Raw genomic sequence first — 23,020 nt, forward strand, 5'->3', positions numbered from 1 at the left:
AAATCAGGTCTTTCCTCAAACCTGCAAGACGAGTCATTTGACAACTGGTCAATTTTTTTACAAACCGTAGAAAGGGTCTCGTAGGTCCAAAATCTAAAGTTTAATGAAAGGTAATTGTGTCTTTTCCAAAGTTCAGTTCAATGAACCTAGACACTTTTATGGCCAAGTTCAAATTCTATATATATATATATATATATATATATATATATATATATATATATTCAATTCTTCAAATTCCTCTCCTATTCAATTCATTCTCCTAAAATTTCTCTATGGCAAGAAGTCCAAGTCTCACAAGGTTTTTTCTTCAAGCTCAGGCTAGGGTTTTCAGATTTCTTCAAGATTCTTCTTCAATTCTTAGTGAATTAAATTGATGTATGTGGGAATTGATTCATGGGTTCCTTTCACCCATGAAGTCCCAAAGCTCTCTCAAGGTTTCTTTCATTTTCACTTGAACTATGAACCCGAGCTTTGATAAATTGCATTGGGCTGATTTAATTTTATTTTTAGATGTTATCGATGATTATTATAAGCATGTTTTAATATGAATTGCATGATTTTAAGATGAAGTATTAATTCCCATTCATAAAGTTTTTTTCAAGTTATGATCATGAAAGTTAAAGATGATTTTATGAGTTGATCATGAGTTACTGATTTTCAATGAAAGTTTATGTTTCTTAAAGTTATAATGATGATCAAAGTTAAGATCAAAGAAGTTATTATGGTGTGATAAATATAATTCTCACACAATCATGTTATAAGATGGTGATAAGAACAATTCTCACCGAAGTTATGGATTCTTATGAATCACAAAGTTAATGAGTCATTTCTAATATGTTTTAAAGATGGATTGAAAGACAGTTACTATCTTTTCCTATTATGTTATGATCATGGTTTATGAGTTTCCATTGGAAAATTGACTAAGCACCGAGAGGGCTTTTAGATGGGGTTTGGTTTGGTAACGCGGTTTGTTACCCAAGGGAATCCTAGTAGCAACCCAAAGTCTCAAACTACGTTGCCGCGTAGGATTTCCTTCATGGCCTAGTTAGTGGATCTACATATAGTATAGTTGAGTTGAGATGAGTACCATGATGAAGTATACCCTGTCAAGGTAGCCTCCCCCTTCTCAATGACGGTTTCATCGGATTCCATGTTAATAGCTCGCATGCTCTTAGATGTCGGTTAAAGGTCTTGTCCCACATAAGTTGAAGTTAAGCTATGAGTTATATGATGAATTTTTATGATATGTATTGACCATGAGCTTTATATGTTTCAAATGCTTTAAGCCTTACTCATGTTCATTATGATTGATCATGCATCTTATGGTATATTGTTCATGTTCCTTTACGTGTTCATGCATACCTCACATACTTAGTACATTCAAATGTACTAACGCATATTTTTCCTATATTTTCTCATAATGTAGGGACGAACGACACTCATGACCATCCTATTCATGGCTAGAGTTGATTAGATATCAAGAGTTGGTGAGTCCTCATCTTATTGAGGGAAATGACTGTTTTTCTTATTTCTATTACTTGACTTACTTCTATTGTTTGGGTGAGCTCGGAGCTTGTCCTAAGCCCCCATCAAAAACTAGACTATAGGCATGTTTAGACGGCTTATGATGTAGTCCGGTTTGGACATCTATTGAGTTGATTTTCCTTAGTCTCATTCCCTTGTGATGATTACTTCCGCTTATCTTTATCATATTCTTTACCCTATGTATGCGATATATGCTAAGATGGCTTATGGTTGTAATTACTCGCATACCGATCGCCATGTCGAAGTTTGGCCCTAGTTCGGATCGTGATAAATTATTACTACCTTCCATTGTCATGGTAGTAATATAGGAGAACTTCAAATAGAAGAAAACATTTGAAATCACTTGAAGATGCAATTTTCTCAGAGATATCAGTTAGAGATTTACCTTTTCCTGACATTATGGCTTCAACAACTAAATGAAATACAAAAAAAAGTATTTTTTTAAGATCTGAGCTGAACAAAAAATTCGCCATAAATAGGAAGAAACAGCCTATGAAAATGATTACTTTTACTAGAAAGCTTTTCTGGTTGCTGAAAATTATAGTGGATGTGATGGGTAAGACTAGAATGAATGGTTGACCCTCACAAACTTCGAATGAAAGTTTGCGATGGCTTAAAAAAACTGCTAGAAATGGCTTCTGGTAAAAGAAAAAAATTGTTGAAATAGTCACCTAGAAGATCTGTTAGGAACATAAAAGACAGTAGCTCTGATAGCATGTGAATGATGTAAGTGTATTTCACTTTATGCCTTTAAAATGATAGATTACACCTTGAATATATACACAAAGCTAGACACAAAAGGTCATGAGCATATCTGTCTTTTACCTATAATACTATAATATTTGACTATATCTACACATTTACCTACAATATTTGACTATTATCTTACACACAATCTAATAGTTGAAATACTCTTTGACAATATTTAACAACAAGGAAGGGAATACATGGTGAATCTTGCGAAATGTTTAAGAAAGATTTTGAATTAAGAAAAGACATTTCTAATTCAATCATAATTTTTCTCAGTTAATCTCATTATGGCTTTATTCAACACTTACTCTTTGTTCAAAAAAACAAGATTGTTACACCCACACTATGTTGAAACTTGTAAATGAGGTAGGAATACATTATAAGTATGTCTAGTTTGATTTGATTTATAGAACAAAGATTTTGTTGGAAATGGGGAAATTCGAAAACAGTTTGATCAAACAGCTATGAGCCTTTTAAGAATGCCTTGTCAATTATATGGACAACAACTAACAAGTTGAACAACTTCTCACTAGATACTCTTGTGCCAACTGTATGAGACTGCCATAGATGTGTATTTATGTTAGGGTGAAACTTGTTGAGAATATTTTGACGCGTAAAGATTTAATAGTCTTTGCATACAAAAGGGGCTATAAAGAAGTTTACATGCTGCTTTTGACTTACTATTTTCTTTACCTCATTAATGTTTCGTATTTTCTATTTGCTGTACACATATTTTGACTATTTTCATCAAAATAGTTTTCAGTGGAAGGTAATATACTGAGAATTCAAATGGAGATGATTTAAGACCCTTGAGATGGACTTACATCATTTCCAAAAAGCAGACATTATATTGCGAGTGTAAATGAAAGTTGATTTGAGACTGTCTAAGATAGACTTTCATCAACTTATTGAAGAACATATAATTGACATGTTGGTACACTTTCAACTCATTTCTATCCATATATAGATTTCTATTTTTCATTTTGAATTGACTGTCAATTTGTCGTCTTCTTTTTTTTTCCTTTTTTTTTAGAAAGAGTGAAAAATTGTTATTAACTATGCGAGGGTCTATCCGTTAAATTTTCTCCTCCAAAATTTATGTGCAATAGAGGAAATATTTGTATATTTTTTACTTTATAACTCTCTTGTATCCATTTTTTCCCTCCGCTCAATTTATACTTTTTTAGTTGATTAAATATTTTGGATCTTTGAAGGTACTTCAAAACTACTCCTCCAGAGATTTGGTTTGTGGAATAGCAAGCATTGGCTACTGAGATGGAGAGTGTATCTCCAAAGATCAATCAAGATGTCTATGAAGATTCAAATATTTCAGGTACTATGTCTATGATATTTAAAATTGATTCTATTAGACAATGTACTTTATATTTTCTACACATGATGGATAATAGTGTCCTATCAAGCACAATAATGCACATGGAAGTCTTTTTATTACGTATTTATTTGTCATGTCACAAATCAGGCCTTCTTAATACCGTTCATGCATCAATGTGAAGATTGTTACCTTTGAGTTGTTTGTCTCAAGTGTTTTGGCATGACTTTCAATTTCACATTACTGATGATATTTATAGTGCAAGGGTCATGGTCTATCTAGTAATATAGAAGTTCAAATTAAAGCCATTATTAAAAAACCACCGTTCACATTTAGGATCAAGTACTTCTATAAAATAGTGGAAAATCAAAGTAAAGAATAATATTTACAACTTAATACACAAAATTGTAATTTCAAAATATGACTCCTTATTTCATACACACTATCACTTATTAACCCTAAACTTTTAGCTCTATTATATAGATATGAAAGATTTATATTGTCAAATATTATCTTCTTTGCTACTAACCTGGATGTGTATGTTACATACATACTTCATTAAAAGAAGAATCTATAATGAATTATTTTTGTATGCATGTACTCTGAAAATTTGTATAGCTAACTGGAAAATATTTGATATCCGAGATTTAATTAGTCAACATAATTAATTTCTCTCCCCCCCCCCGTCTCTCTCTCTCTCTCTCTATCTATCTATCTATATATATATATATATATATATATATTGAATATTTAATAAATTCATTAATCTTTTCATAATCGTACGAAGCGTGAAAATTTTCACTAGTTATACTTTAAAAAGTTACCTCTTACCATATATTTTAGTACTCCTTATTTAATTTGTCATTTTCCAATAAACCAGGAAAAAGTTCCCTATATTATAGTTAATTGTCACTTGCACAGGAAAAAAGCTACATCTTACGGTAGATTCTAGGACTCCTTATATTGTCTATTAAAAAAATCATTAAATAATAAATTGAAAGAATAGTAAATGATAATTTTCTTTATTGTAAAATCTTTTAATCTATACTATATTAAAAGAGTGAAGACCCTTGAACCTTTTGTCCTTCATTAAAAAACTCTTCTTTAGGCAAAATCGTCTTTCCACCATTTTTTCAAATTTTAATTTTATTTACTATCGTTATAATATTGACTCCTAAAATATATGTGGAGAAAAATTATAGAATCCTAAAATATATAGAAAAAAGAATTAGAAAAAAACTCCTAAAATAAAATAAATAGTAAGAAGAATTGAGGCTTTGATGAATGTAATTTACATAAAATAGGAATCCTAATTACTTGAACGTGGAAAAAAATAAACTACCTTAAATAAATTTACTAATGTGTGTGGGGGGTGCCGGTGGAAGGGGGGTCACTACCTTAAACAAATTTATCCTTTCTTGAAATCAAAAGTGAACAAAATATTTAAAATCCTCTTAATCTCTCGTCACGGGCGTTGCACGTGTAATAATTATATGGTAGAAGGTCATTTTGTGTTGAAGTATTTAGGTATTCTTCTTAATATGTAGGAGACGGAGTTTGATTGGGCATAGAGTTTTTTAAAAAAATATGGTTTTAAATAAAACATAAGTATTTGTGTGGCTGCAAATCATTCTACTAAGGGTAAAATGAGAATATTTAAGCTTTTACTATTTATAAGAATGTGTTTTTGTAGGACTGACTTACAAAAAAAGTGTGTCATATAAATTGGGATAAAGTGAAAGTAATAGTTATTGATATCATCTTTTATGCTGTGTAATGATTTTGTATCCAATACAAATCAATGGGGTGATTATTTACTAATTGACTTAATCAATTGTCTCTATATAACGTTATTCTTAAATTTGTAGATCGAGTTCAAAAGTATTATAGCATAAGCATAACAACACAAATCTATTGAGAATTATCATTCAATCTAAGTGCAAAATTTCAATCAGTAAGAAAACTTAGAAGAACAAATCGATAGGGAGATTGATTGAGTTTATTAATTGGTAAAACTTGTTTAGAAGTATTTTTAATTTATCTAAGCATTTGATGCACATCCAAACTCCTTAAGGATCAACATCTTAGAAACCAAAAGCTATCAATTAGCCAAAACTACTCGGAAAAAAGCAAGTGTTGTTGAATAATAGGAGCACTTTGGGAACATTGTGCGGGCATAAATTGCTACTAAATATTCATAGTGTTTCAAATTGAGTAGCCACACATAAATTACTCTTCTTCAAAAGAACTTGTTTAAAAGGCACTTTTAACCTTTTTTTCTTCAAAATAAGTAAATTTTAAAAATTTAGTTGAACAGGCTATTATGAGAAAGTTTTTTACTTCTTATCCTTCCTATTTTTTCTAATTCTTAAAAATACATTTTTCAAAACAAACTCCTAACTCCCTTTTCACTTCATATTGCTTATTACTCCTTTTTTATTTTACAAGAGACCTCTTAAATTTATATTTTCTTGATAAAAATATTAAAGCTATTTCACTCATTAACAAATATGATAACTTATCGACAGTTTATATCAAATCATCAACTACTCAATATAGTTTTCGAATACTTCTATCCAAGTATGTGATAACTTATTTATATTATTATTAGTTTGACACTTCAAATAGTTTTCAGCACTCAAAACTTGCTCCCACCATTTCATTTTACTTGGTCCCTATATAAAAAAAATAGATGTTTCATTTTACTTGTCCATTTTAGCAAATTTAGAGAATTGTATTATTTTTTTTCTCATACTATTCTTAGTATTAAGTAACTAATAAAGTTATTTAAAGTAATATAGATTATTTAACTTCAGTTTGCAAAACACAATTTTTCATGTACTCTTTTAAGAATTTTTTTTTTCTCAAATAATTGTCATTTAATATTTAATTATTATTTTAATATTTAAAATTTTAAAAATAATTAAAATTATAGCTATTGAATTTTTATTTATGTATAATAGGTAAGAACTCCAAATATGTAGTACTTAAAATTGACAAAAAAAAATTAAATTTGATAGGAATTAGTATTCTATTAGGAGTATATTATTTTTCCAGCACTTCTTAGGAGTTTTTTTTTTCCCTTTCCATGTTCTAGTGAGTATAAATATTTGAATTATTGCAAGAGAACAACTCTTTTTGTAAACTGTTGTTCAAAGCTTGAAATTTTAATTTGATCTCAAGCCTCCAATTTCGTATACAAATTATATTTGATCTAGAGATTAAGCTCATTGTTAATCGCTTTAAATGTTTGTCGGAAAGAATCTAGAAGACTTGATTATTAAGAAAATGATTATTTTCATGAAGTTTAATGTAAAAGAATGAAAAATTAAAGGGAAGCATCAAGAATATACTTTAATGCTTTGGTGTATATATATTAATATATGCTTGATAATTTCATATTTTTGTTTCGAGCTTCAATGTCATGTTTATAAGTGAAATATCACATTATTTTTACATGTTGCTTTAACCTTTCGGTTGGTTAATTTTTGCCAATTCAACTTTTCGCAGGTAACATATAGTGTCAACGTCTTCGATATGTGCTTGTGATGTGAGGTAATTAAACCTCATAGCATTTAGATTCTTCTATCCTCTACCGATGCACTTGTGAAATTACATTGGATTGTTGTTCTTACTTTGTATTATGTTCAAATTAAAGATATTAAATTTGTATTTATTTTAATGTTATATTATTTCTTTTCTTCAAAAATATTGTTGTATATAAATATTGTATCTCTTTTAATGGAAAATACTATTAATTTGCTTTTTTGAATATAGAATTTTTAGATTGATACGGCACACACGTGCAAAGCACGTACACTAAACTAGTAAAGGTAAGAAGTTCAATTCATATTTTTGATGATCTTTATATTTTTTTAAAGTAATATAGATTATAATGTTTTTTGTACCTGAAGATATGTTAAGAATGGGAGGTATTTCTCGATTTTAATAGGATTCCTTACAAGCGTTGTTTCTATCTATTATTATCTAAAGATAATCAAGTTATTAATGGTTGAACGAAACCAAGAAATAACCCCTCACATGCAAAATTATAGAAGATCTCTTTTAAGATCAAACAATTCCATCGAATTAAGTATGTTTGTATGTGTGATAGCATCTACTATACCAAGAATATCATTGAATCCGACAATCTTATTGAATCTATTTCAAGAATTCTTGAATTGGAGAAAAGTTTTATATTGGCGTGCGTGATGGTGGAGTAGTCAACGTTAAGGAATGGTTAGTTGGGTTGTTGGAAGGTCTTGAAGATATTGAGGTAGTAAAATGTGCATTTGGCATGGTCCCGATTGGTGTCCCTTCGAGAAAATGCAATTAGAGAAGGAAAACATATAAGGCAGTCATGTTTGATTGTCATGTTTTTGTTTTACATTTGAGAACAACAATACCGCTATGATATTCAATTTGACTGCCAAATTCAGTTTGATCCAGACAGCTCCTCCATAAAAAAAGTTTGAGTGATTCTAGAGATCATCCTTGAGGTCAAGAATGTAATTGGACATTAGTTGGGAGGTTGCTAGAGAGTACACGTGTACGTGCAAGATTACAAGTAAATAAATGATTCCTATAACTATGGACTCTGCTACACTTCTTTCGACGAATATCTGGTACTTACTTTGCCCTTTTTCATTTTTCTCTTCTGTTACGAAGTTTAGAATATTGTCCACAAATATCAGTGAATAAGGTACCTTTCGTGCAGCCAATAGACCTAATAGAAAGGTAAGAAAACACATCAGATTGACTTTGCAAATGATCTTTTGAATATGTTTAGGTTGGTTAGAAAGGGTATTTTGACTCGAACAAAACATGTACTGATTTTGATAAACTCTAAAAGTGGAAAAGGCTTTGGTATCAATTTCAAAATTTTGACATAATATGATACAGATTTTGATAAACTCTAATTTACAATCTACACCGCAAAAAAAATGTTCCAATAGCTTTTGCTATTCCTGGAAAAAAAAAATAATGAACTACAGTTGATATTACAATAATGGGGGTATAGGGAAGATACAAAAGAAGCTAATAAAGGAAAAGACTTGCCAAGAATGATGAGCTCAAAAATTGTTTCTCATCCATTGAATAACTTCCTGAAGGGCCCATCCTTGCGATCTTTTGCAGCTTCTGTCAAAGCGAGGAATCTCTTAAAGCCTGTGGTAGCTGCACCTCTTCCAAGAGCAGCTGCTCTTGTCAGCACATCTTCTCTTGAAGTGATAGCCCCAGGTGATGCTGCTACATTAGTTATGGCCGGTGCTATTGAGATGTTTGGAGCAGAAGGAGGAGCCATAATGGTCGGCTGAGAGATGCCTGACCCACGTTTGTTGAAGTCATCCAGTATGCTCTGCTGATCAGCTTTTTTCAGGCCCTGCATTCAAATTTTAATCCTGGTCTTATGCTCTTAATGGATAAAAACATCCAGCAAACTGCTTATCTCGTAGCAACCTCGGAAATAACATTTTAGATTTAGAAAGTCTGGAGAATAAAATGAATAGCAGAACCTTAAGCTCCAATAGACGCTGAAACTCTGTGAGTGTTCCCTCTGGCAGCAGCGCACAGTATGTATCCGCCACAGAATCTATTGGAGACAGTATGACCTATTTAAATAAAGAAAACTCAGTATCTATCCAGAGGAAGGAATACAAGAGCCTCGTTTCAGACTATAATTCATCAATCAGGCAATCACTGACCTTCAATAATGCTTCTGCTTTGCTCATCTCCCGACTGACAAATTTTGAATAACTAGCAGCTCCTGCTGTCTGTTCGAAATGGAGAAGTTCAAAAACGTTTAAGCCAATGATCTTGTTTTAAACTATTGTACCAAGAGCATCCAGACACTTAGCAAGAAGGATTTTACTGGAGCCAATAACTACAAGACAAACTCAGTGCACAAAATACTAGTGACAATGGAGAAGACTTTTGGCGAAGGATTTAGAGTTATTATAACTTCTTTTTCTGTAACAGTGTAGTTTCATATTCATCAGGAGACTGAATATTTCAAATGAGCAACGGTCATCTTTGCCTATTTTACTTTTAAGGATCAATCATATTCAGTTTCAGCTATGATCCACTTTATTTCATCAAAACTACAAATTACTTCAGGAATGAAGTGCAAATATGTGGCTGTCCCCAAGTATAGAAATGGAAATGTTAAATAGAATGACACTGACAGGGACAAAATGTAAGTATAAAATTTAACAAAACAGACGAAACCAAAAAAAAAGAGAGAAAAAAGAAGTTTCCACACTTCTAAAATGCTTGCAATCTTACTTGTTTTCCCAGAGAAGGAATTTCCAGTAAAATAGTCTTTACTGCTTGTGTATCCAAAAGCATCTGCAATGATGTCATGCCAATTAAATTAGAACTACATTAAGATGATCACCATTTGATAAGCTACATGGATCTGACACTGCAACATTTAGTAAGCCGTGCAGCAGTGAACTCAAGCTGCTCCAATAGTAAGAGAGCCAGCTTGGCTCACCCAGTCAAGATTTATGTTGAGAAAAATGGTAAAACTGAAATCACAGTAAATCAAGATTATCAGTACTTGCTGTGCTCCAGTCTCTGATATCTGTTTGCATTTGAAGATGTTGTGATAGAACCGTGGACCAAGAGATGACGCAAGCTGCATAATGATGAAAACATGAGTTCAATGTTTGAAAATGATGCAGAGATCAAGATATTTACACAGATAACGCTTTATATTTTTCATGAAAATAAAAACTATTTTCACCTTATCCAGGAAAAATTGGAAGTAAATAGGAGACAGAAGGCTTCCGAGCACTGGAATGCTACCGGTAAGGATCAAATTTATGCCATTGACATAGCTGCAGAAAAAATTACAAGCTTTGAAGAAATCGTCACAAGAACTTCTGTTGGAAGGTGGCATTGTACGACATAGTTAACATACTCTGACTGATCACCAACACTTTCGAGAGTACTCCATGGAACCCGAGTCATTGCAGCCATTTCAGAGTCGAACTTTGTTTCTATTCCATGCACTAATGTAATCAATGATTTTGTAATAACTGCTGAAAATTCATCCTGAAAATAGATTTAAATGCTAAAGCCATGACATCACATAAAAGAGTTTATGAATCGAACCAATAGAGCATGTTCTACCTGTACTTCAGACATATCCACTCTATCCGCAAATTGAGCATCAATCAGTTTCGACACATTATCAGCTAATTCTCCGCACTGCTAACATGATAAAATGGAGTTTGGCGTGAGTTTGAGGAGACAGCAGAAAAGAAAATGGCATTATTTGGGAACTTCTCTCGGAAATTTTATGACAACAGTTCCTCATCACCTTAGGTTATAGATTAAACTTCAATAACCTTTACCAACTCAAAAATGAACTAAAGAAGGTCACATAGTTCTGCATCTTTTTCCATCATTGGTTAAAGGAATTCCAATTTAGCACACAGAACTGGATATGTTATTAAATTTAATACCTAAATCACCCATTCAAGGAGAGAACTGACCGTTTTGTGACAATACTCTGCAGTATTTACTATGTAGCAGATAACCCTTTCATCCTTGTCCGAAGTCTGGAGAAAATATTTCATTGGTAGCAAGTGGAGAATTTAGTAGCAGAAAAAGATAGCCAAGCTTCCAGGTGATAATTGACATTATACCTTAATCTGTCCTTCGATTCCCGTGGCAGCTGCAACAATTCCTGTACCACCTTTTGGCAATCTAGCGAAAAGTTTTGTAGCATAAGCTTTAAGAACTTTTTGAAATGCCTATTACAAAGAGATCAACAGTATTAGTTAATGTAGGCCCATCGCCTAGCTCATTGATCTGGAAGTGTACAGCCTCTGCACTCATAGATCAGTTTTAGCTCATTACAGACTTGAGTTTATTATAGAGGTCTTGTAATTTTCTGTAAATGAATGACATATAGTGTCATTTCAAAGTTAGAAAGGCTAAGGTTCTAACACTTTGTTATTCATTGGTATGTCAAAATCAGTGTTATCAAAGGCGAAAAGCGCAAGAAAGCTCTAAGGTCCATTGGGGCTTTAAGCACAAAGAGCAAATAAAGCGTGAGCTTTAATGAAAAAAGGCACAAAGGAAGAAAAAAATACAAATATATGTCTAGTCCAAGACTAATAATTATAAACATCATGAATGAAAAATGTACAACCAAAGAAATTGAAAACAAATTATGATAAAGTGAAATATCGATTGTTTAGTGTCACTTCTTAAGAAGAGGCTCATTGGCAAGGAAAAGTTTGCATTAAAACCTTGATGACGACACTGAAGCACACATAATGCGAGGCAAAGTGTTCAACATGTTTTGAGCCTCGCTTCAGGGCTTAAGCACGTCTTTGACTACACTGGTCAAAATGGATCAACTCTCCTCATCACAACCATAATTTACAAGTTGACAAGAAGCTCTCTTCATTTATTATTAACTTCTTTTATCAAATTTCACAACCTCAAGGAACTATACTACGCCAAGAAGCAAACATTATCATATAATCTAGAAAAAGCACCTTAAAGAGATTAAACAATGTCTGGTTTCTCGTCAAAGCACTGCATCGCTTCAAGCTCCTCCTGATGATTACAAAGACCTTAAGAAAACAAAAGGCAACAAGCTAGTGAAATCAGAACAGGTGAGATAAAATCTAATTACAATATAGCTCACACTAAAATTATTAAGCATCTTCTTGAACTCAATATTAGAGCCTTAGAACATCATCTTCTTCTGGAATGAAGTATTCCTCTTGTTGAGGGAATTAGAAGTGATTAAAGAGTTAACTCTTAAGGCATCAAACCTCAGTCATGTTAGGATAAAACCCATGATATATCCATGTCAACTGCCTAGCACAAGGGTTAAGATTGTTTAACAAATGACAGAATAGAGTAGAGCAATGGTGGGAAATACAAAAGTTCAAGAGATAAAACACCAACAGAGTTACCAAAAACAAAACTCTCACACTAACAAATGACGAACAGTCATGGTGAATAGAAAAATCATAAAAAAGAGGGTTACCCAACATCCAAATGTACCATTTATGCAATCCTATTTTCTCTATAGATTATGCAATGTTTCCGCAATCATATCTGCTCTACTGATGATGCACCATTTGATGATATAGGAGCTCAATTAAATATAAAAATAATCCCAAAAACAGTTTGAGTTTCCCTGATGGGGCCCTGATGCAGGCCTACAGAAAATATTGAATACTTTACCTTAATGCTGCTAGACAAAATATTAGTCTGACTTCCCTCCTCAATTTCCCATGTCTCTTCCTAAAATGAGACACAAGTTTTTAATCAGCAGGGGAGATCTACATAAAGAGATGTAAAACAATGAACATTTATACTATTGACACTTGTACCAGCATTTCTTTCTCCAAACTATCCATAAGAGTCTTCTCTTCCAGCTCTATATAAACTGACAAGTGAGGTTCAAAGCACGACGAGATAATCCCTCGGAAATTGAACTGACATGCAACAAAACATAACATCATTCAACAGCTTGAAATCTGTAGAAAAACAGACTGAAAGGATAAAATTTAATGTCTAGAAAGCAGAACAAGAAAAATTTGGCAAGACTATTAAGTCACCATGCTAACAGAGCACCAAGTGGTGTTCCATAATGACCTATCCATATAAATGTAATTTTAGAGATCTATGCATGCACTGAGAGCACGTCTGCCTTCAATTCATCACAGCAACTTGTATGCAGTAAAAATGTTACTCTACTAGATTTTTCCATCTCAGAATTGAAGCAATTTTCCGAAATCAGCAGCTCTTGTAGCAGGTTAAGACTCAACTTATTAAACTCTGACTATAAATATGTGTCAAGGAAAATTATCGAAAATCTTGTGCAGAATGCGAATATGATTTAATGAAAGGAAGGATTCCCCATCACCATATCAAAACTCTACAGTAATAGTCCAAGTAGTTCATCCCTCCAATAAATCATCAGGAATGTGACAGAATATAGAGATGGAGATAAATCATGCATCTGAGTCTAAAAAAATCCTAGTATCGCATTTTCCTCGATTCGTGCGCTGAAGCAGCATAATTCTCTAGCGGAGGATGTTGTGGACCTTCAGTCTTAGATAAGTGGGTAAGAGAGATAAAACACCACCAATAACCAATATTTCAAGAAAGTAGAAAATACATACACCAGCTCCAGGCACTGATGAATCTTTTTGTCCATATTGTTCCTGACAAGACACACAAGGCAATATAAGTGACTGTACAAACTAGCATTATCAAATCCCCCTTGGCATGACGTTACAACTAAAGAAAGAATCTCAGACACATACTTCATGTTGACTACCATCATGAGCAGCAAGCTTTTTCTCATACTTTTTCCGAATGTCTGAAACTGTCTGACTCTTGTTTCCACTCCTTTCTGTTTCTTCATTGTCATCTATAGCATCTTTACTGCGGGTTCCACCAAATTTCTCTGCCAACTCCTCTTCAAATTCTAAAGTGCGCTGCAGAGCCTAGAATTGCACCCACAAGAATTTTCAAACAATACAGTGAAATCAATATGAAGACAATGTTGATGAACAATAATATGAAAAAGATAAAAGAAGTGAAGTTGGTTTTTCAGCTTCCTAAGACAACATAAAGACAGATATTGATGTATACATAAAATGAAAAAGCTAAAACAGTGAAGTTGCCTTTTCAACTTCCAATCACAAGTAATTTTCTTCTGAGTGGAGGAAAAGAGAACTTCCCGAAAGGGAAGAGAAACAGGTGTCGGTGATTATGTACATTATACTTTGTTTTATGATTAGGTGAGGGAGTTGTTGATTGATAGACAAGTGCAGATTTGGTAGAGCACAAGGAGTAAAGTAAATATCCACGGTTATTTATCATGAACTATCATCTTCTAGTTTTCTGAAGGTTTGGTAACGTGCGGTAGGAATGATAAGTCCATCTAGTAAAAAGAGTCGAAAGCTCATTTATCTCAAGCATCCTAACACCCTTTTTCATTATTCTGATATGTTATTCTCAAGCCGAGGGCCCTCCGGGAAAAGTCTCCTTACCTCCACAAGGTAGGGGTATGGTTTGCATGCACCCTACCCTCCCCAGACCCCACTTGTGGATTTCACTAGGTATGTTGTTGTTGTATCACATTAAATAACAAAGAAGGACTTGAAGAATACAAGAGAGATAAGAAGTGATGAAGGCAATCAAAATAGCCATAGCCAAAATGTTTAAAAAACTTGTTTCATCAGCTAGGGATGTGGGAGGGGGACGAATAAACGTATAAACTATACTAAAAGCAAGATTCTAAAACTTTTTGTTAGAATAGGATTGTGTATAGTATCCTACTTGGAAAAGGAATGTAATGTATATGGCTCAGTGTAATAATTAATTCACATATCTTAACAATATTTCTTAAGTCTTTATCCTCACATGGTATTAAAGAATTGGTGAGAAAATCTGGGAAAGAAAACTCAGTCAGAAAGTTGTCATGCTTCAATTTCTGGCAACTGCTAAGGCTGTTTTGCGTCACTTTCTCTCTTTGTGGGTCTTCAACGAAATATGAAATCACCACAAGTTAGAGAAAACTCCGGTAACAAAACCCTAGAAAACTATTCCGTCAGAATAGCCGTCACTCACCGCCAGGACCTTCATATCCGGCAATACACCTGTTACATGCGTAGGGTGCATGAGATTTTTTTCCGACAGATTCTGACACTGTTTGTTTCTCCCTGGGGTCGTCCAGGAATTCTGACTAACCGTGATATTTTTCTTTTACCCTAATCCGGCCACTCCAGTCAGCTTTTCAGCGACCTCTTCTGAAATTCAAGACAACCAGCAGCTTTCTAGACTCTTTTTCGACAACTTTCAAGCATATCTGATAGTATTTGTGATTAATTGTCAACCATGTCCTTTGAGTATGATATTTTGGCTCCAAAACATGGGAATTGAATGTTCAAGCCCTATGATCACTTCAAAATCATTAATGGGAAATTCAAACTATTTAGCTTGGGCTTCCTTGGTTGAGTTGTGGTGCAAAGGTCAAGGTATTCAAGATCACTTAACAAAAAAGGCTAATGTGGTGAATGAAAAGGCAAATGCTAGTAAGGTAGATGAAAAGGCCCAAGCTCAGTGAGAGAAGGTTGACGCTCAATTATGTAGTCTCATGTGGCGATCTATTGATTCCAAGTTGATGCCCTTGTTTCGCCCAATTCAGACATGTTATTCTTTATGGGAAAAGGCTCGCACTTCATACACTAATTACATATCTCGCTTTTATGATGTGATATCATGGATAGCTTAAAGAAATAGGAATCAGAGAAATCTACTTGGTATAGGTACAAGCTGTCATGAAAGAATTTGAGAGGTTGACATGTCAGTTACCGCCAACAACATGTCAGTCATTGCCATTGTTGAAAAACAACAGGAACTACGACAGTCGATGTTTCTAGCTCTTACACTTGTTGGACTTCCTAAAGATCTTAGATTTGGTGCGTGATTTGATTTTGGCGAAACCTTCAGTTCCTACAGTTGATGAACTATTCTCTAAATTACTTTTCCTTAACATGCCTCCTAGTCACACACTAGTCTCATCACCAACCATTGATTCTGTTCTCACAACTCAGATAACAGAAAATCAGACATCCTAGTCTATGGAGAATCGATGAGGAGGAGGTCATTTTGAAAGATCTCAATCTAAGTGTAGTTATTGTAATAGGTCTGGACACACTTGTGAAGCATGTTATTCTATGCATGGTCGACCACCCAGGAATGCTCATGTTGCTTAGACTAACAATGTAGGTGTCAAAGGTTTTCTTTATTTGAAGGAGAACACAATGAACAGTGTTATCAAAGGCGAAAAGCGCAAAAAAGCTCTAAGGTCCATTGGGGCTTTAAGCACAGAGCACAAATAAAGTGTGGGTTTTAATGAAAAAAGGCACAAAGGGAGAAAAAGATACAAATATATATGTTTAGTCCAAGACCAATAATTATAAACATGAAAGGACAAATATACGACCAAGAATTTTTTTTAAAAAAAAGAATGATAAAGTGAAATATCAATTGTTTAGTGTCACTTTTTCAAAAGAGGCTCATTGGTAATGAAAAGTTTGCCTTAGAACCTTTATAACCACACTGAAGCGCATATAAAGCGAGGGGCTGCATATGGTGGACTATCTTGACGGAAAGGAATTTAAGATGTTTTGAAGGCAAAGGAATTCAACATATTTGGTGGTTTATGTTGACGATATTGTTATCACCGACAATGATCCGGATGGTATCACTAATTTAAAGCATCATCTCATTCAGCATTTCCAGACTAAAGACCTTGAGGTTGCACAATCTAGACCATGTATTGTTATTTCACAACAGAAGTATGTCTTAGACATTCCGCACTCAAAAATGCTCTCAAGCACATCCCCCCGAGAACACTCTCTCCTACTTCCTAGGAGGGAGGTTCATCCCCTTTTCCGGTGATCTTAGCCGGAAAAACCTTCTTTTGTCTCTGAGCCACCATATTTTGTGGTAGCTTCAACCCTTCTCTTCTTTCTTTCTTTTCTTGACAGCCTGAGACATTTGTTTCCCATGGAGGAAAACAGAATATATTTCAACGCGGGATTTAAATCCTTCGACGATACCAGATGGACAGTGGGTAGGGACACATGGTACGAATGGGTAGAGAAAAGCCGGAACATGATGAGAAGATCAACCATGAGCATGAAGGTCATGAAATGGATCTGCAACATACTCAAAGAAGCTTCCAAAGGTGAGAAAATGGCGATAAGGAGATAGAAGAACAAGGAGAAATTATCATAATTTTTCTTCACTAGGAAAGCTAACGGACACGGTAGATACATGAGCATTCTATCACTTCATGGGCTAGAAAGATCAGTAATCATTATCCCAGAACTAGCCTCAAATGCAGGGTGGAATGAGATAGCAATTAAGATAGAAATGTTTATTCAATGCTCCAACAATGAATTGTTGTCAGAACAACCCAAACTTATTAAGAAAGATCTTTCTTATGCTTACATCGCAAGGGAGAGTAAATGGCATTCTGACATCTTCTGTGTTTCATCAGTTTCATCCAGCAAAGGAGACATTAATGTCACAGTGCCTCCTGGAACCAAAGACACTGGCCTTTTCAAGAGATGCATTGTGGCATCCTTCCTTGAGGGAGAAACAGAGAGCCCGACACTCTCAGATATCAGAAGGTAGTCCGCAACTATATGGAATGCAGTTTTTGGGGTCAGCATCTACGAAATTGCTAACAGCAACTTTTCGAATTTTCAAAACGGAATATGGCAGAGCAGATTATGCAGAGGGAATAGAGATGGAAGACGACAAAAATTAGACTACTTTGGTGGAACCCAGTTATCGGATGCTCCACTTTCGATCAAAAATCCCAGTGGCACTTGGATTCGAGTTGTGGGGGTGCCGCTACATCTATGGTCTCAACAAACCTTCAAAGAGATTGGAAATATTTGCGGTGGTTGGGTCTCAACTGAAGAAGAGACAGATCTGAAGAATCATCTAAAATGGGCGGGAATCCAGATTGCAGGAGATGGTGGGGGACTGTCCGAATGAGATATCAATACAAAGAGACGGAATCGAATTCACCATCCTAATATGGGTGGAGAAAGGAGTTCGATTCCAAAGATTGTCACCGGAGATGAAGGATTACACAGCTGGAACCGGTGGTCCAAAAATTCAGATAGACCTTTGGGTAAAAGACGATCTCTGTGGGCCACAGAGAGAACATGTGGGCTGTCAGTGACAGCTGGAGGAAATTCAAACAAGAAAAAACATGCATGTGACAAGGAGGTGGGTTCTTTTAAGTTACAACCTACAAATGGGCCAAAAGAACAAATCAAAAAAAATTGATTGGGTCAGATGCAGCCCAAGTCATTTTTAATGATCTAGTAGGCCCAAAGACTGATTTTTTCTTTGACCCTCTTTCTAAAGAAGAAAACAGATAGAACTCAAAAGAATAAGAGCCCGTTTGGATGGGCTTAAAAAAAGTAACTTTTATGTATGAAGTGCTTTTAGAACTTTGAAGTGCTGAAAGTTATTTTTATAAATAAGCAGTTGAGTGTTTGGATAAAAGTGCTTAAATGAGGAAAATGATGTAAATTTTAGAGTTAAAAGAATAAAAAGGGTAGTTTGGGAATTTAGTTAAAATATAAGGGATATAAAAGTAATTTTCATGGTCAAAGAAAATGACTTTAAGCACTTACAAAAAAAAAAGTTAGGAATCCTAACTTTTCATTTTTGATTGATAAAAACTTTATGGCTTAAAGGTTGGCATTAGGCAAACACGTCCAAAAGCTAAAAAAGGGCTTTAAGTTGGTTTTGACCAACTTAAAGCCAATCCAAACGGGCTCTAACTCATCAGTGACGGAGTCTTCCAAGCAGAAGGAAGACGACAACCATAGAATAACAAATTCCAACACACTAATCACATTTACGCAAAGTAAGGCAACGCCGGTATATATGAGAATTGTGGTTAGCACTGATGGAACTGGTTTGGGGAGTCGAAAGACAACAGAGCAACATGTTGTTATGACCCGGCAAAATGAAACAAATATTGAAGAGTGGGTCGTTGAAGACGCAGAACCAATCCAACAGGACCAATGCTCAATTATACAGAAGGAATAGGAGACCTTAATGTGGGTGAGACAAAATTTGATCAAGTTGGGGAAAATTTTCTGAGTAAACTTCCAGGGGCATGAGGAAGAAACACAGGAATTATTGACGCAAATTGACAGTTGCAGGCAAGCAAGGAAGATGGAAAGTGAATCAACTACCAAAAGAACAAGATACAGAGGGGCTCATGAACTAAAAAGACTCACTTATGATGTTGAGTTTAAAGACGATGGGAAAAGGGACAGGGGGAAAGAAGGGAAAGTGATACAATGAAGACAAAACTAATAACATGGAATGTTAAGGGCCTAAACAGTGGGGATAAAAGAAGGTTCGTGAAGAGTTTAATTTACAACTAGAATGCAGATATTGTATGTCTTCAGGAATCAAAGTTAGAGGGGGAAGAAAAAGATTTGATTAAAGAAATTTGGGGTGGGAGATGGGTGAAGCATGCTTGTCGACAAGCTAGTGGTACTAGAGGGGGAATCCTGATGCTTTGGGATAGTAGGTCTTGGAAGGGGGAGATTCAGGAAGTTGGATCCTATACTCTAACATGTAGGTTTGAGGCTCTACTACAGGATATCAAGTGTCACATTACAAGAGTGTATGCTCCAAATTGTAGAATGGAAAGAGAACATGTATGGGAGGAATTGGTGCTGTCAGAAGCCTATTTGAAGGGCCTTGGGCCATTTGTGGAGATATCAATGTCACAAGATTCTCATGTGAAAAAATAAATTGCAGAAGAAGAACCCCAGCTATGGAGGATTTCTCTGATTTCATTGAAGATAAAGAGCTGGTGGACTTTCAACTGGAGGGGGGGGGGGGGGATTATACTTGGTTTAAAGGAGATAGGACTAATGTTGCCTCCCGAATTGCTTGTATCCAAAGAGTGGGATGACAACTTCAAGATAATCAAACAGGTTAGGTCGCAGAGATTGGTTTCTGATCACAATCCAGTGGCATTACAATGTGGTGAATGGGAGCAAACCAAATCATATTTCAAGTTTGACAATCGGTGGCTGAACACAAATGGTTTTGTGGATAGAATTAGAGGTTGGTGGGTATCTTTTGATTTTACTGGAAAGCCTGATCATATCCTAGCATGCAAACTGAAAGCTTTAAAAGGCAAGCTAAAAGAATGGAGTAGGTCCACCCTAGGCAATCTGCGATTGCAAAAAACTCAGATTTTGGGATAAATGGCTACCCTAGATGCAGTTCAGGAGACTAGACAATTGACTGAAGATAAATCTGTGTTGAAGGCAACTTTATTGATGGATTATGAGGAACACCTTAAAAATGAAGAAATAGCTTGGAGACAAAGATCTAGGGCCCTTTGGATTGAGGAGGGAGATAGGAATACCAGCTTCTTCCACAAAACGGTCAATGCACATAAGAGAAGCTATAATACTGACCAGTTAGTAATTCAGAATACTACAATACTGGAGCAAGAGAGAATTAAGGGGGAGATCACTGACTTTACAAAAAGTTATATTCTGAGACCCTTGAAAACAAACCTGCAAGCAACCTAATTAATTGTCTAGTGATAACTGAAGCTAAGAGAGAATCCCTTCAAGGGGAATTCATACACCAAGAAGTTCTCTCATTTGTGAAATTGTGTGCCAAGGACAAAACACCTGGTCCAGATGGTTTCACAATGGGTTTCTTCATCAAATGTTGGATGTTCTGAAAAAGGACATTATGGAAACTCTCAAGAATTTCCATAATCATGGAATCTTTGAGAAAAGCTTTAGTGCCACTTATATTGCACTAATATAAAAGAAGACATGAGCAAAGGAGCTAAGAGATTTCAGACCAATCAGTCTCATTGGTAGTGTGTATAAACTAATCTCTAAGGGTTTAACAGAAAGATTGAAGAAAGTAGTAGACAAGTTGGTGGATGTCCAACAGATGGCTTTCATTAAGAACAGACAAATAATGGATGTCATCTTGATTGCTAATGAAGTGGTGGACTCAAGAATTAATCAAGGAAAGGCTGGAAACTTTGTAAGTTGGACATTGAAAAGGCATATGACCATGTTAATTGGGAATATTTACTGAAAGTGCTTTCCTGTATGGGCTTTGGGAGGAAATGGATGAGATTTTGCATCTCCACTGTCAGATTTTCAGTTCTGATCAATGGGTCACCTAAAGGGTTCTTCCCTGCCCAGAGAGGTCTGAGACAAGGTGATCCTTTGTCTCCTTTTCTTTTCACTATTGCTATGGAGGGTTTGAATAACATGATCAAGGTTGCAAGAACTAATGAGTGCCTTGGAAGTTTTGAGGTGGCAATCAGCTCAAACTCTAATTCAAACGTCAACATGGAAGTCACACACCTCCAATATGCAAATGACACATTAATTTTTTGTGATGCTGATGAAGGTCAATTGCGGATTTTGAGAGCAATTTTGAATCTGTTTGAAGGTGTTTCTGGCTTACATATCAACTGGAGGAAGAGTGTGTTGTTTCCAATCAATAAGGTTACTAATGTTAGAATAAGAATAGGTATGTGTAATCCTACTTAGAGTAGGAATAGGAATAGAAATAGTAAATAGTATCCTAATTGGTAAATGATTGTATTGCAGTGTCTATAAATAGGGTGTCTGTGTAATAATGTAGAAACACAATTCAATAATATTTTTCTCCTATATTTCTCACATGGTATCAGAGCATGTGAGAAATATAGGAGAAAAATATTATTGAATTGTGTTTCTACATTATCACACAGAGACCCATATATTCCGCTGCCGGTGGGCGGCTATTACCCGTATATGCCGTCCGTCTGGCCAATGATTATGTTCGCAAAGATTGGGTCACTGTGAATTTTCTGACTATTTTCTCATATCTAATTTGTGCAGCACCGTGCCATCTTTCCGATGATTACTTTCTCATATCCGATTTGCGTAGCACTGTGCATCTCCCCGGACTACTTCTCATATTTAATTTGCGTGGTACCGTGGATTTTTTCGAACTACTTTCTTATATCTGAATTGCATAGCAGCGTGTGTCTTTTTGGTGACTCCTCAAAGGTATCTTTAAGGTTAACTCTGCCTATAAATTTTTGAACCAAGGAAATCGAACAGCCACAAGAGTGGCCATGGAAGCATATTTGGAAGGTGAAGATACCTTTCAAAGTTGTCTGTTTCACTTGGTTATTGGCAAGGGAAGTTGTTTTAACTCAAGAAAACCTTAAGAAAAGGAAATTCTCCCTCTGTTCCAGATGTTACCTCTGTGGTGAAGAGGGTGAGACAGTCAGTCATCTATTTCTACAGTGCAGGATTACATCTCTTATATGGAGGATTTTTGTCAGCCTCAGGGGTATTGTTTGGGTTATGCCCAACAAAATCACACAACTATTATATTGTTGGGAGGAGGCAGGAGCAGGAGCTGCAGACAGAGATAGATGGAGAATTGTCCCAGCCTGTATCTGGTGGATAATTTGAAAAGAGAGGAATTCTAGATGTTTTGAGGACAAAAATTGTGATCTACAAAAGATCAAGTTAAACTGCATTAAGCTTTTTTGTTTTTGGTGTAAACAGATTTACTTAGTATCCTGGAAGAACAAGAAATAGAGTGTGGTTGCTCGATCTAGTGCAGAAGCAGAATATCTAGCGATAGTTGTAGCAACTTGAGCTAGTTTGGATTAAACTGTTGCCCAGAGAACTAATATTTGGAAAAATCAGCTAATGGAACTTGTGTGTGATAACCAACCGGTCCTTCATATCGTATCAAATCAGATATTTCATGAGAGAACTAAGCACATTAAGATTGGTTGTCACCTTG

At 35.0% G+C, this 23,020-nt stretch overlaps 1 protein-coding gene across 1 annotated transcript in view; it reads right to left on the reverse strand.

Annotated features, from left to right (window-relative positions):
- Positions 1-8,477: 8,477 nt before the first annotated feature.
- Positions 8,478-23,020, reverse strand: part of LOC129892578 (vacuolar protein sorting-associated protein 53 A) — a 39,809-nt gene continuing 25,266 nt past the window's right edge. The window contains exons 10-24 of the mRNA XM_055968368.1: positions 13,927-14,109; positions 13,783-13,824; positions 12,988-13,092; positions 12,839-12,898; positions 12,139-12,216; positions 11,278-11,385; positions 11,125-11,190; positions 10,760-10,837; positions 10,548-10,681; positions 10,371-10,464; positions 10,185-10,262; positions 9,908-9,970; positions 9,328-9,396; positions 9,139-9,234; positions 8,478-9,005 (exon numbers count right to left, since the gene is read on the reverse strand). Of these exons, the coding sequence (XP_055824343.1) occupies positions 8,712-9,005; positions 9,139-9,234; positions 9,328-9,396; positions 9,908-9,970; positions 10,185-10,262; positions 10,371-10,464; positions 10,548-10,681; positions 10,760-10,837; positions 11,125-11,190; positions 11,278-11,385; positions 12,139-12,216; positions 12,839-12,898; positions 12,988-13,092; positions 13,783-13,824; positions 13,927-14,109 (1,548 nt within the window). The 3' untranslated portion in view covers positions 8,478-8,711. The remainder of the gene's footprint in view (positions 9,006-9,138; positions 9,235-9,327; positions 9,397-9,907; positions 9,971-10,184; positions 10,263-10,370; positions 10,465-10,547; positions 10,682-10,759; positions 10,838-11,124; positions 11,191-11,277; positions 11,386-12,138; positions 12,217-12,838; positions 12,899-12,987; positions 13,093-13,782; positions 13,825-13,926; positions 14,110-23,020) is intronic.

This window comes from Solanum dulcamara, chromosome 1 (genome assembly GCF_947179165.1).
Source record: "Solanum dulcamara chromosome 1, daSolDulc1.2, whole genome shotgun sequence".
In the NCBI taxonomy this organism is placed as follows: domain Eukaryota; kingdom Viridiplantae; phylum Streptophyta; class Magnoliopsida; order Solanales; family Solanaceae; genus Solanum; species Solanum dulcamara.